The 14,577-nt window shown below is 42.1% G+C and overlaps 1 protein-coding gene across 1 annotated transcript in view; it reads right to left on the bottom strand.

Moving 5' to 3' along the window:
* Positions 1-6,760: 6,760 nt before the first annotated feature.
* The window catches only part of CUNH21orf91 (chromosome unknown C21orf91 homolog), a 41,645-nt gene continuing 33,828 nt past the window's right edge, over positions 6,761-14,577 (bottom strand). The window contains exons 4-5 of the mRNA XM_018569842.1: positions 8,962-9,024; positions 6,761-6,960 (exon numbers count right to left, since the gene is read on the bottom strand). Coding sequence (XP_018425344.1) covers positions 6,794-6,960; positions 8,962-9,024 — 230 coding nt within the window. The 3' untranslated portion in view covers positions 6,761-6,793. The remainder of the gene's footprint in view (positions 6,961-8,961; positions 9,025-14,577) is intronic.

Here is a 14,577-nt window from a genome sequence, read left to right as displayed (position 1 = left end):
AAAACTGTCGCAATTGCTTTGATAAATTTGATGCCTTTCCCTGCTTTGTGTGTAGGAAAAGGCATCTAGGGAGATGCGTTTCTGAGGGTGTACCTACGTTAATAGGAACGGAGCTGCAAGCAGTTGCCCCCAGCAAGAGGTTTACAAGCCGGGTGATGATGTCATGGACTTATAAAAGCGGTTTCTTGCTACAGGAACAAGGTAAAAGCAAAATATAACAGCTTGTTCAAACCATGTCTGGATCAGGTCCAGACCAGAACAGTTTGTTCCCAGACCAAAACAGCATCACAATGTATCCCTATGGTATTTCTGGGCTCTGTTCACACCAGCGCAGTCTGTTCCAGACCATGTAAAAAAAAAAAACTGCTCGTCTTCTTTTCTCTGGTCTGGAATGCACTGGAACGCATGCTAACACTAGACCACACCTGAAAGCCCATTTTAAGCTTAAAATACAAAAAAAACACTCTCCCGAACGTGGAAAAATGCTCTGCGTTCCAGATCTGGTCTGGAAAACGGTGTGAACCTAGCGTAATACTCTAGACCAGGGGTAGGCTAACTGTAGTCCTCCAGCTGTGGTGCATCTACAAATCCCATTAGGCATTGCAAGACTGACTGCCCAGAGGCATGCTGGGATTTCTAGTTTCACCTCAGCTGGAGGGCCAAAGTTTGCCCACCTCTGCTCTGGAGGGAGAGGTTGGGGGTAAATTTGGGCAATGCCTGAACATAGCCTTCAAAGGCTATGAAGAATGAAATGCCATGGCACCTTATAGGCTCTGCAGTTATGTGCCACCAAAAGATCTCAGCGAGTGGTATTACGGTTGTACCAAAATCATTTAAACAAAAAACAGACGTTAAGGTCATTTTATTCCAAAACAAATGAAAAAAAAAAAGAACAGCACACAGTGCAACACAAAGGTAATGCAAAGCAGATGAATAGTTTAAAACAAGCAAAACTTGCAAGTTAGATAAAAACTTTAAGTTAACTTTATTTACTTTTTATAAAATGCTTCCTAAAAAGCACAGCTTTTTACCAGTGTAAAGATCTTACAAAAGACAAAATATACATTGCAAGACATTTCTCAAGCACACTGTCATAAAATGACATGGTCAGGGAACACTTGCTTAATTAGCCTACATACTCTTAATTCTATAAATTAAATAAAGATGCTAAATCCTAAAAAAGCAAAAACAAAAAAAAAAGTTAAGACTATAAAAAAATACTGATCCTCAAAAAAAACAAAAAACCTACAAACTCAAAATGAAAACGTGTCTTGCTTTGGCAGAGAAGGAAGTAAACCAGAACCAGTCTGAAGGGAAATGGAAAAAACAAAAACATAGGGCTTGCTACAAAAATAAAGCCCAAAACAAAAGGAAACCAAAAAAACAAACACGCTTCTCAAATATAATAATAGGCATACTGTATATCCTCCAAAACATTTGGGTGAAAGCCACTAAAGAAGAAACAGGACCGTTCCAAAGTACACAGTGTGCCCAGGAGTGTATGTGGTCTATGGGGCAACGTTCGGTGAGAGCTGGCAGCACGCTGGTACCAGGGAGGGGACATCAAAGTGAAAAATAGATTTCCAGCGCTCCTGAACCAGATAGATTTGTACTCTGAACTACACACACACACACACACACACACACAATGGTTGAGAGTCTTGGTCATTTCATACCACAAGGCGTTCATCAACCATGTGTTCCCAAACGGATTTGTCCTATCTGCCCTTAGAAATGAAGAGGACAACCAATCCGAATGTGTATGCAGAACGTTTGTTAAGAATTGGAAGTTTTGTGACAAAGGCATTAAGCATTTATAGATGATAGGACTAGCTTCAGCCAAAAACTTTGGTGCAGGGACAATATTTTTTGCCTTTTGAAATTCTACTATAAATAACAGATTATGAACTCTGGATAGTCTTTAGTTTGCTCCAAGTGAAAAGAAGCCACATGGGGCATTAGAAAGGGTGCAGCAATGAGACGTACAACAGCTCCACATTGTAGGCACAGGGGTCTCAGCGGCTTGTCGACATGTTACCCAGAGAGCCGCGGGACCAGCTTAAGCTACACTAAACTCAGGAGTTAAATCTTAAAAATACATTCACGTATCCTATTAACAAAAATGTATCTTATTTGTGTATCACTCGGCTGTAGATCCTCAAATCTCTGAATTGGTGCTGCCACGGTCCTTCCTTCTGGAGGGTGACTACTTTTGTTCCCCATGGTCCCTGTGTGTGTTGTAAAGCAAAGCTCACTCGCTTGTGATGGACTACAATCTTATGTTTAGTTTACTAATTTGTATTGAGATTGTAGTCCATCACAGGAGCGAGCTTGGAGCGGTGACTACTTTACAACACACACATGGACCATGGGGAACAAAAGTATCCACCCTCCAGAAGGAAGGACCGTGGCAGCACCAATTCAGAGATGATTTCAGGATCTATGGCTGAGCGATACCTGAACTATAAACAAAAACGTAGTTTGTGTATTTGAACGCATTTTTAGGCTTAAACACACGAGTTCAGCGTCACTAATATACCCGACAGATGAGTTTGTACACATCCTAATTCCGGTACCCACCCTCCTTTAATATTTATAACGTACGTAAAGTCCACTTCAGTGTGAAGAACTGTACAAATTGTTTTGACTGCAAGATCAAAAAATCTTTTGTCTTTTTACAAAATGCAAACAAAAAAAAAAAATTTTTTTTTTTTTTAAAAAAAAAAAAAAAAAAAAAAAAAAAAAAAAAATCGGGGAAAAAAAAAAAAAGATAAAAAAGGAATAAACACGTTATATGTAAACCACACCAAAATATAGCTCCACCTCTCTGACAAATGTGATATTTAAGGTAATGGCAGAGTGATAACATTGTACGCTTTGTTAGTAATATTTATTTCACATTTTGTTCTTTTATACTTTTTAGGCTCTTGAATGATCCATTCTGTCAAACAAGAAAATGTTCCAATTCTAAAGGAGTGTCAATGCAGAAAAAGCTTTGCATAGGCTGACATTTCCCATCATGGAAAAGATGTACCGCTTGTCAAAATGGTTACTTCAAAAAGGGTACAAAAAAAGACAATAAAATCAATGTACAGAGTGGATTGTTCTGCACTGTACCTTGCAGCATAGAAACTGAAAGGCAGAGGTGCGCATTCATATTGTATAGGATAGTCTAAGATCTATCTGTAGATTCAGCTCTAGGAGAATCACATATCTCATCCTGCTCTTCCAGCCATGTTGGGTGGTGTAGATCTTCAACAGCAAGAACTCCAAGTAACAAACCCCTAGTTATTGCATAGTATGCTAATATAGCAGAACCACTCTGTGCATACTCTCTTGTATTTGCCAGCTATGGTGCATATACAGTAAAATGTTTAAAATCTATCCTCAGGGTCACCAAGAGGTTATTCCAGGCGGTGTATTTATTAATAACACTAGCCAAGATTTATCCTTTAGATTGTAAGCTCTTCAGAGCAGTGCCCTCCCACCTACAACATCACCTTCTCCAGGAGGGGCTTAATGTAACAATAGCGACCAGGAACAGCACCTTCTGGCATATCGCCTCGACGTCTTGCATAGACAATTGCGCACAGTGCACTCACCATCTAGTGCTGCTGTAAAAGGAGTGGTGATGTTGGACCATGGAAGTAAGTTGTCTGGCACAGGCAATTTGAAGTGAAGCCATTCCATTTGAATGCCAAATCCCACCCTCTGCCATTCAACTATCAATTCCCCTAGCTTCTAGAATTTGACAGCAGATTGACCGGGGTGGGACTTAACCCCATGGGAAATACCATAAAGTCACTCGCACTCAGTTTGTAGATAGCAGCAAAGCTGACATCATGTTCAGTCAATAAAAGGAGATTGACTGCTATCTACAAACGGAGTGCGAGTGACTATGGTATTTTACATTTGATGTGCGGAGGCATTCGCAGTCACTTTCGGCACCCCCCAGTTTTCGTTTGGGCTTTATCCGGTCAGGAGTGCGATGGGATCTACTACATTTTAACCCCATGGGAGACGTTTAGGGCGGGGTGCTGTGTTCACCTTGTGCCTAGGATTCCAGGGGCTCTACAGGTGATGATTTAAAACCCAACACAAATACTTTGAGCATGCAAGCAAAGAACTAGTTTCACTGTAACCCGGCAGTGCCTAGCAGGATACACTTGCCTCCCTTATGCTCCCCAGTTGCTGCCTTTAGCTGCTAGGAGATAACCCTATGCAAGTCCTAAGCATACTTACAAGGCTATAGACTCCACATGTAAGGGTGCTTATTGGCCCACATGCTCCTCCATACTGAAATAGACCACATATTTTCATTTGCTAAAAAAAGCAATAGAGAGGGGCAAAGGAAAGGAGGTGTATCAGGGATTAAGCAAGACTGCTGATTTGCTTCAAAACTAGGACAGGAAAACAAAGTCCTTATCTGAAGTGAACTACAGCATTATCGGTTTGTTCTTCTCATACAAAACTTCACAAAGTGAACTGCACACTAGAATGGATGAGCATCATGGAATACACAAAAAGAATGAAGACATCAGTGCTACAAATCCGTATATGTGCCAGCTTTTGCCTCACTAGTGCATTCAAACCCCCTCAAACAGCAATGAAATGGAAAATGCAAGTTGAACAGAATATATAAACCCTCTGCCAGCAATCCTAATGTGTGGAAAGCAGAATACTATGAAGCAAAGATTTAATATAGAACTATCACAAAAAGGTACCAAAATATTATATTTCTTTGTAAAAAACAGTAGATAGTAAAAGTCTCAGTGTAAACATAGAAAAGGGTCTAGAAATAGTACTTGAAGCATTTCATACAACAGTGACCCTTGATTTCATTTTTTTTTTTTTTTTTTTTTAGACCTCCTCAGGTATAAAACGTCAAAAACAAAAACAGTCTATAAAAAACTGGAGTACTAGGGTACATACGCCTGGCAGTCGAGCACGGTTCTGCTCTTGCAGAGTTCTGGAGACCAAGTACCCTATGGGAAGGAGACACAGCAATATACTTGAGAATGCTTGAAGGAAAATGAACAGAAACAGTGCAGAGTGCCCTTCTCCTGCATTTCATGATGTATTATATTCTTAGCTTTTACTTTCATTATGTGCTCCTAACCTGCATCATATTACAAAAGCAAAGGGTTAAAAAAAACTTTGCAAATGCTTCTCTCTGTATCCCCAAAACCCCTCTGGGCCCTGATGCATGCTTTATAGAGGCCTCACACCTGCTGACCATCTTCTAATCCAATGAAAGCAATGCTATTGACTATTGTGCTGTTCCAATTGGATAGTGGAATGGTAGTGGGCTGGAGCACCAAGGCAGGGTAAGGTAAGGACCTGTGTACAGAATACACCTGTGATGGGGAAGGGGGTTCCCTTTGGTGTATATGAACTAATTTGCTTTAAAGTTACTTGTTCGCACCTTGCAATTCCAGCTCAGTAGACTGAAATGACGTTTTCCAGCCGCAATGGTTCTCACAGAACCAATAGACATGGCTGTGTCACTACATAGATTTCACAAGTAGCCTACACTACCAAGTAAACCTATAATTACAGTTCCTGGTCAAGTCCTGCAAGCTGAAAAAGCAGAGATGTATAGTAACATGGAGACCTTGGAAGGTGTTTCACGTTCCAACTGGAAATCACGTGGGTCTCTAACATTACAGTGAACTCCAATAGAACCTGTGCTGATGTGTTTTTATTCACTTCAGACGGGTTGTGCAAAGCTATACAAAACCCAGGAATGCAAAACCCAATTGAAGCAGGTGAAATGCAGGTCAAATGAACCTGTCAATTAATTCTGAAGGATCTCAGATGTTTTAAACTGATGCCACTGACCCAAGCCTGTTGACACAGGTCCTTATTATTGGCTTCATGCAGTCTGGGGGAAGCCCAAGTTGGATCAATTAGCAGAAGTTACGATATTGTATGACCAATTTCATAGGCAGTTGAGCCATCACATGATCGAATCCTTCAAACTCTGCAGATCAGCAGTCAATGAAAATACTCACAGATCTTACAATGGTCTTCAGGCTGTTGTCCTGCTTCACAAAGCATTCTCAAGTTTACTGCTGTATGAATACATGGGACTTAAGGGAACACCATTTGTAGTGTCCAAAGGTCTTTGTGACCAGAAAGATAAATAAAAAACTCAAAACTGACCACAATTACAGGTAAAGCACCCATGGCCACCTGAAAAGCACCCACCTATGAGCCCTAGTTAACAATACGCATTTTCTTTAAATACTATACAGACCAGAGCTGCTTTTTGGAAGAACAAGATGCAACTATAAAAATGTAACCCATAACTCTCCACAACTTTTTCTAATAGGCACTGAGGCTGCATGGTCTGTTGCAATACTTGCCCGTGAAACCCGAAATGCTCTCAGAGCAAAAGGCAATAGACGATGTTCTAGTTTGAAAGGCTGTGTTTTGTTAACCAGGTGGAGCCAACTAACTTTGCCTCTGCCCTGATAGCTACATCTTCTATCTAAATGTGCAAGGGACTCAAGAGCCACCAAACGTTTTCTCAAATCACAAGTTAAATATCTGTAGAAAAATATTTTCTGTACGAAGTGGCTAACAAAACTTTTCATTCCACAAAAATCGGAATGGCTTCAGCATATCCATCATGAAAGCAGAAGTGAAATGCCAACCGCAGAGTTCATCTTTGTACATAGCTTCTCTCTTCCTTACAGGTATGGATAAGATTCCAAGTAGTCAACCCCTATGGTTGTTTGCTGGAGGTGGATTGGTTGGCTGGTCACTGTGAAACCGAACCTTGCTTGTACTAGTTATTAATTGTCATATTAACTTTCATTCCTGCACGACCCATCTGGAGACAAGGCAGCTTGGAGCAGTTCTTCAGAAGCTGTTCTATGGCAATGTGACGCCCATTGAGTTCCGACGACAGAGTGTCTTTCTCCTGGACTACGGAGCTAAGCTCTTCAAATACATCTAAAACAAAAAATATAAATATAAGGAACTTAAATAGAACAAGAATTTCAGGCAACATATACAACACTTGATGGTTAAGAGGTTGCCCCATCATCTTCCATATGGCAAATGGTACAATATGGATCCTTCCTGAGACAGGGCTCAATATCCTGTCCTTGAAGCATTACTCATGTAACCACGTGATTTACTACAAAATACAAACAGATTCTCACAGAACTCATTGGGGGGAATTTATCAAAACTGGAGCAGAGAAAATCTGGGGCAGCTGTGCACGCTAACCAATCATTTTCTATCTTCAGTTTGTTCGGTTAAGATTTGAAAATGAAAGAGGAGCTGATTGGTTGCCATGCACAGCTGCTCCAGTTTTGATAAATTCCCTTCATTATGTACACTATTCTTCTGCATGTCTCTCTTATTGAAAGGTTGTTTGCTTCTTTGAGTTTGCTTTCTTTTTAAGCTTTTTGTTGTCACTAGTACAATAGAAGTGACCCCTTCAACCAACTTTATTTTATCAAACACAGGTGACATTTTGGACAATGCTACACTATATGATCAAATGTTATGGACACCTATGACATCAATACTAGCTTTGTGGACATCCCATTCAAAAACCATGGCCAATAATGTCATTCCAGACTAGAGGCCTAAAACAAGATTACCAGAGACATAAAAAGACTTTTGCTTTATAAATATATTTTAGCATGGAGTCTTTTCCAAATCATACCCTCTCATTCCCATCACTGAAGAAATGAGAAGGTTAGATTATGTGAATCACTGTCTGCGTTACAAAAGTGCCTGCACTCTGTAAAATATGCCACTTAATGTGGTTAAAGCTATTCTGCCTTGTAAAGTAGAGGCTAAAAATAAAAGCTTTAATGCCATCAAGCACTGATAAGCTTTACTGTAACCTATACTTAGCTGGTGGCTTAGATTACTGCACATCTGCAGCTGCCGTGGCGGAGTTCTGCTGATCTTCAGACAATGAATAGGACCCGTTTTCTTGTAAAAGCTCATTAAAACAAATATCTTAAACAGCAATGAAGCTCCAAAAATAATTATTTTAAACAGCTACAGTATAATGGACACTGCCTTAACGTGCACATCAGCAGAGACATGTCATTTTTAATTCACCTTGCCACAAATAGTCTGAGAGCGACTTCTAAGGCCAGAATGATCTGGTAGGTTGGAGAGTGTGGTTGTTGTACAACATGGGGGCAGAGATTTTGACTTCTGATCCTATTCCTTCACATCCAAAAAACATTGCCCTTGTGTTTGTGCACCCACTGTATGTCAAGGAAATGTTCTGTGCAATATCATACAATATAAACATAGGTTATAAAACGTGAGCTGCTGAATAATAGGAATTTAAAGCTGAACTCCAGGCAAAATAGCTAAATGACAAAGGATATGTATTACTGTCCATCTATTTCTGAGAGCTCCTAAGGCACCACTTAGACAGGAAATAAAGTGGTGCCCCCCTCTCAACCCCTAGCCTGAGGACCGGATAGTAAAAGAGCAGCAGTAGACTGAGGAGGTCATCTGTGTTCACTATTGTCTCTCCTCCTATCACCATGTTCCTTGCCAGCACAAAGGCATGCAGCGCATCGACTGGCTACCAGTCCTACCCTTCCCTTTTCAATTCTGAGCTCTGCTAAAACAGAGGATTGCAAGAGGCCGTCATCAATTCACATTCAGGTATACGGTTAAATACATTTAAATTTGCACCATTTGCTTTAGAAAACACACACATTTTAATGATTAATGAATACAGAGCTGCATCGACTTGTGTCTTTTATATCTGCCTGGAATTTAGCTTTGACATAAGGAGGATTACAGGCAATGTTGTACACATAGCTAGGAGTAAAAAACTAGACTATAGATTTCGGAGATCAGAACGGGTTCATGCCGGCAGTATACAATAACCTGGTAGTAAGAGACTACACAGAGCCGAAGCCCACTGATCTCCAGAGAACATTCCAGTCATTTGATTTTCAGACATACCCTTGATTTGCCTGAGGAAATGTTCTTTCAATCGTCCCAGTTCTTCTGTGCCCATCAAATTCACTAGAAGAGGAGGAGAAGCATAAAGTCAGTTATTTGCAACCAAATATCCCAGTTAACACAGCCACACTCAATGATGGTGACCACAAAGTATTCCGATACACTCTTTCAGCACAGGTCAGTGCACCCCGAACGGACACTGGCTAAATGCCACTGGACAGACTTGGACTGGAGGGAATGTAGGACCGTTGCCCAGATCAACCAATCCAAACAAGACAAGGAATTGCCCAATACACCAGTTTTCTTTGTGGCAGTCTTTGAAATCAGCCCCATTTGGTCACATAATTGCCCAGCTGCTTATATTTGTCAGGACCCCAGTAATAAAACCTTGGGACAGGAGTTCAGTATGCCTGCTGGGTTTATTTGTTCATTATGGAGAATGTAGCTGGTGCATTAAGTCTCCGCTTGCTACTGTAAAGCTGGCCATACGCTAATATTTTTCTTTGTTCAACCCGTGTGCTGAACGAAAAAAAAAGATAAAAGATTCCTCCATCAACGCTTAAGATCATTGATCAGGGAATCTCCCACTGTTTGCATTGTATTCTGACAGCGGCTTCTGGCCACGGGCTGCTGGCTTTATTCGTTTGAAGATTTTCTGACAAGCTCCTTCAATCAGCTGATCGGGGGGATGCTGGCCGAAAAGGGCGCCGACAGCAGCACCCACTATGCAAATTCTGTATAGTGTATGGCCAGCTTAAGAGCAGAAAAAAAGTGCCAGCGAGCAGAACGACGAGAGCTAGGTTCTTACCCCTGTTGATAGTACAAGTGCAGGATGCAGCTCAATGGTATCCAAACAAAAATGGAATAATTTTGGGTGGGCTGACCCACACAAATATGCACCATCACTGGGACAGGAAGTGAAGGAAAATGGCTCCACTGAGGACACAAACTGACTCTTCCTCGCTCTTTAACAAAAAATAGACTTAGCAATAAGGCTTTGTAGTCTTCAGTAAAGAAAAGCTGTTGGAACGAGTCAATCTGTAGAATTTAATGGATTAGGACAGTTTGCAAGGAACACACAGCTTTCTGAAGTTGTGAATGTATCCGATTAGTTGCCAGTTGATCTCATTGCAAACAAAAATTGGCTGAACTGCCCGTAGCAACCCTAATGCTTTTAGAGCAGTGGGGACAGTAACAGAGAATGTACAGTAATTGGTTGTGAAGGAAACGAGAGCAGCTCTTCCTACTGACGCTTTGAATGAAAAATGAAGTTGTGATCAATACTGAAAATAAAAGCAAATAAAGAATTTCCAGCCTATATTTGCCCGACTCCTCACTAGCAACCAGGGGACAGCCCAGCTTGCTTGCCAATTAGAAATGGCCTGTGGCAAATTCTTTCATATTATACAGCATGTTAGAAGGGTGTTTCCCATCGTCTCCCACAATTCCCGCCAATATTCCCTCCTGGCTTACAGCACGTTTGGCAATGATATGGTACAGTAATTGCTTTATTCCAATTACATAGTTTCTGAAGTACTTTCATTAACTGTAGGTCTTCAGTGCCTGGGGTAATGTGGAGTTAATGGGTAAAGAAAGCAAACCTAGTATTGTACAGTGCAGGAAAAAAACCTCAATATTAAAATTAATGAAGGGTCTCACCATCTATACCCATGTCAACAAAAGTAGGATCCCTGTTCTTGCTGATGCCAACAGTGCTTGGTGGACTGTCTATGGTCAGCTGTCACACCTCTATTCAACAGTAAGGCCTCGTTCACAACAGGGTGTTTCGTTGCGCTTTTTTTTTCCACGCTAAAACGCAAGCAAATTAAAATCACATGTATTCCTATGGTGGCCGTTCACGCAATACACCTGCTGTTTGAAATAGTCCCTGAGCTTCTTTTGTGGCACTTATCAGCTCATTTTGCTCCATAAACTTCAATGGAAACATGCCGATCAGCACGTTTTTGCAGCTGAGACTGCTTTTCATTGGACAACTGAAAACGTGCCCTAATATGCCATTACATAATCAACAGAAAATGCTTGTAAAACATGCTGAAACCAGCATAAAAAAAATCTGCGTAAATAGTGCTGAAACGCTGTCGGCCTGGTGTGAATGGGGTATAAAATATACTTCAAAAAAGGCGTGGTAGAAAAACCTGACTCCAGACACATATGCTATGTGACCAATTTACATCCTGACATTCCTACTAGCTTAAATCCCTATGATCACAGGAGACTGCTTGTCCTAAATGCAAGCAGCTGTGCTCCCTGCACCATGCTCCACCTTCTCCCCAATCACCTGCAGCAGGCTTCATCTTCATCCCCGTCTTTAGGAAGTCCGTATCAGATGTGTTCTAACTAAACTGACTTCAGCAGAATTGGCTTTTGGTTACCGTATATACTATTGGTGGTAAAATTAGGTACCTCGGCTTATATTCGGGACGGCTTATACTCGAGTATATACGGTACATTGGTCGTCTGTGGAGAAATGTCTTGTTACATTGGTGTTCAGTGAAGGGCCCCCTTGCATTGTGGTCAGTAGGCAAGATGTCCCCACAATGAGGTTAGTGGAGAAGAAACCCATTAGATTATGACCAGGGAGAGAAGCGTCTTCTTACATGTATGTTCAGGGAGAACAAAAAATGCCTTTCATATTGGAGGGCAGTTGAAAGAATGTATAATTTCAGTGGGAGTCCATGAAGAGAATGCCCCTTACAGTGGTACAGTGGTGGATAGAGGAAAGGATGCCACCCTTACAGATAGCTAAAAATATCACTCCTGCCGTGCCCATGGCTTTGGCCGTAGGAACCCCTAGCACCATGTGGTGGCACCCTGGTTAAGAATGGCTGCAATAAGAGGTCATAATGAACTAATGTTTCCTCTTTAGGTTAATAAAATGTCTGAATTTTGTTAGGCGACAGGCCCACTTTACCACCCTTACAGCACTGCATGCAAAATATCTTCGGACAGTGATGCTCCCTTCATGGTAGCCTGATGGCTACATGTGGTCCCAAGTATTTTATTGCAATGATGCCTTCCACTCTAAAATGTCTACAAGTATGCAAAGAGGATGTGTAATTACAGCCAGAAGCAAAGTAAGTGTTACTTGGTGCTGCTGTCAATTACATACAAGGTAATAACACACAAACTATATATCTGTTGTCCATTCTCAATGCTGTCCTCCCAAAAAATATTATTCATACCAAAAGTGGACATTTGAGTTCACTATTGATCTCTCCTTTTGACAATACTAGTTGCCTGGAAGGTCCCTCTGGCTGCAAAACTGACCTGGAATTAGCATGAATGCTCTGCAGACATGTTGTGCGTCATCGACTCAAAAGGTTTTGGAGCCATTGGGGTCAACATAATAGCCAGGCAACTCACCTCTCCTCCTCAGACGGAGGTCAGCATTGGCAGCCCCCATATTTCTCTGACAGGTTTACGTAACAAAAAAACGGCAAACTTCAGGTTGGCAGCGATCCAGTAAGAACTCGCTATTAGTTTGCATTTCCTCTTTGCAGAGAGACTAGCAGCACAAGCCAAAGCTGTACTGAACTCCACAGCGGGAGAGTCAAAGCACTATTGACCCATGAAGTCTCTGCTGATAACTCAGGTCTATGCAATCAAGCAGCAAGGGCCATGCCATAGATCATAATGACAACGTCTGCCAGCGTGACTTTGTTAGATGGCAGGATTATCTCTCAAATCAGACAGGTGACACGTAATGTGGACGGCATGAGGTGTGCGGAAAAACTGCAGACTTGTTAAAAAAGTTTATTTCATGTTCATGAATTCAGACTTCTCCTTATGGTCAAATTTAAAGTGGGCCCGGACTGAAAAAGTAAAGAGCTATCTTATGGAGCTGCTGTCACAGAACTAAGGGTGAGGGGAGAGAGAGGCGACGCTGCCAGATCCTGGCCGAGCGTCTCTCTCTCCCTCCTCACCGCTCGGCCTTAGTTAAGGGAAAGCAGCTCCGTCCTTCACCCCCTTCCCCCTAGCCCATCCCCCCCAGCGGCTCCTTTACTTCTCCTCGGTTCCCGCTGCATACAGATGGGGATCCAGAGGAGAAGACCCACAGGCGGGAGGAGAGGACATCGCGATCGACCTTATGGGTACCCCTGCTATAAGCTATACTGGTGACTAATCATTTGATATGCGCTTTCATTTTTTGGTTCCACAGTACAGGTCCTCTTTAAACTTTGGTATGATGTGGTGAACAGCAGACAGCGTTCCATTAGGATGTAATGGGCATACCATATTTCTGCATTGTATTATAGAAGGATGCATACAGATATACACTATATTGCCACCCCTCCAAATCATTGGATTCAGGTGTTCTGTGAAATTTTCTTGCTACTAAATATTCCATGGTCACCTGTTAGTGGTATCATAACAAAGTGGAAGCAACTGGGAATAACAGCAACGCAGCCACGAAGTGGTAGGCCATGTAAAATGACAGAGCGGGGTCAGCGCATAATGAAGTGCACAGTGCGCAGAAGTCACCAACTGTCTGCAGAGTCAATAGCTACAGACCTCCAAACTTCATGTGGCCTTCAGATTGGCACAACATCAGTGCGTAGAGAGCTTTATGGAATGGTTTTCCATGGCCGAGCAGCTCCATCCAAGCCTTACATCACCAAGTGCAATGCAAAGCGTCGGATGCAGTGGTGTAAAGCACCCCACCAGTGGACTAGAGAAGTGGAGATGTGTTCTCTGGAGTGACGAATCACGCGTCTCTGTCTGGCAATCCGATGGACGTGTCTCGCTTTGGCGGTTGGCAGCAGAACAGTACTTGCCTTACCTTTGTGCCAAGTGTAAAGTTTGGTGGAAGTTGGGGTTGTTTTTCAGGGGTTGGGCTTGGCCCCTTAGTTCCAGTGAAGGGAACTTTTAAGGCATCAGCATACCGAGGACATTTTGGACAATGTCATGCTCCCAACTTTGTAGAAACAGTTTGGGGATGGCCTCTTCCAACATGACTACACACCAGTGCACAAAGCAAGGTCTATAAAAACATGGATGAGCGAGTTTGGGGTGGAGGTACTTAACTTGACCGGCCTGCACAGGGTCCTGACCTAAATCCGATAGAACACCTTTGGGATGAATTAGAGCCGAGACTGTGAGCCAGGCCTTCTCATCCAACATTCCCATAGACACCTTCCCAGAAGAGTTGAAGCTGTTATAGCGGAAAAGAGTGGGCCAACTCAACATTGAACCCTACGGACTAAGACTGGGATGCCATTAAAGTTCATGTGCATGTAAAAGGTAGGCGTCCCAATACTTTTTGGCAATATAGTGCATATTTGCACTCCCTGTACAGTGTTCTCTTTGGTCTTGCCCACTTACACAGTCCACAAAAATATCTATTAAAAAAGGAATATTTTCAAACATCTACATGCACAGAAGCTTACGTAACTTAAAAACACATCTTAGGCATACAGAGCCAGTCACGGCCCATTTGTCTTACTGTCAATCAACAGCGGCAAATTTTCTAAGGCATGCAAACTTCCTAAGGCGGTTAATAAGATCGTAAAGCAGAGCAACAGATGTGACCTTGCTGTGTCCTCTAAAGCCAGTCACTGAGAGGGAGACACAGAGAGACTGAATGGACTTCTTTGT

This window comes from Nanorana parkeri, unplaced genomic scaffold (assembly GCF_000935625.1).
Source record: "Nanorana parkeri isolate BGI_ZX_2015 unplaced genomic scaffold, ASM93562v1 scaffold1408, whole genome shotgun sequence".
NCBI classification, from domain to species: Eukaryota; Metazoa; Chordata; class Amphibia; order Anura; family Dicroglossidae; genus Nanorana; species Nanorana parkeri.
Note: the sequence above shows the minus strand (reverse complement) of the source record. Positions and strands in the feature narration are given on the sequence as shown.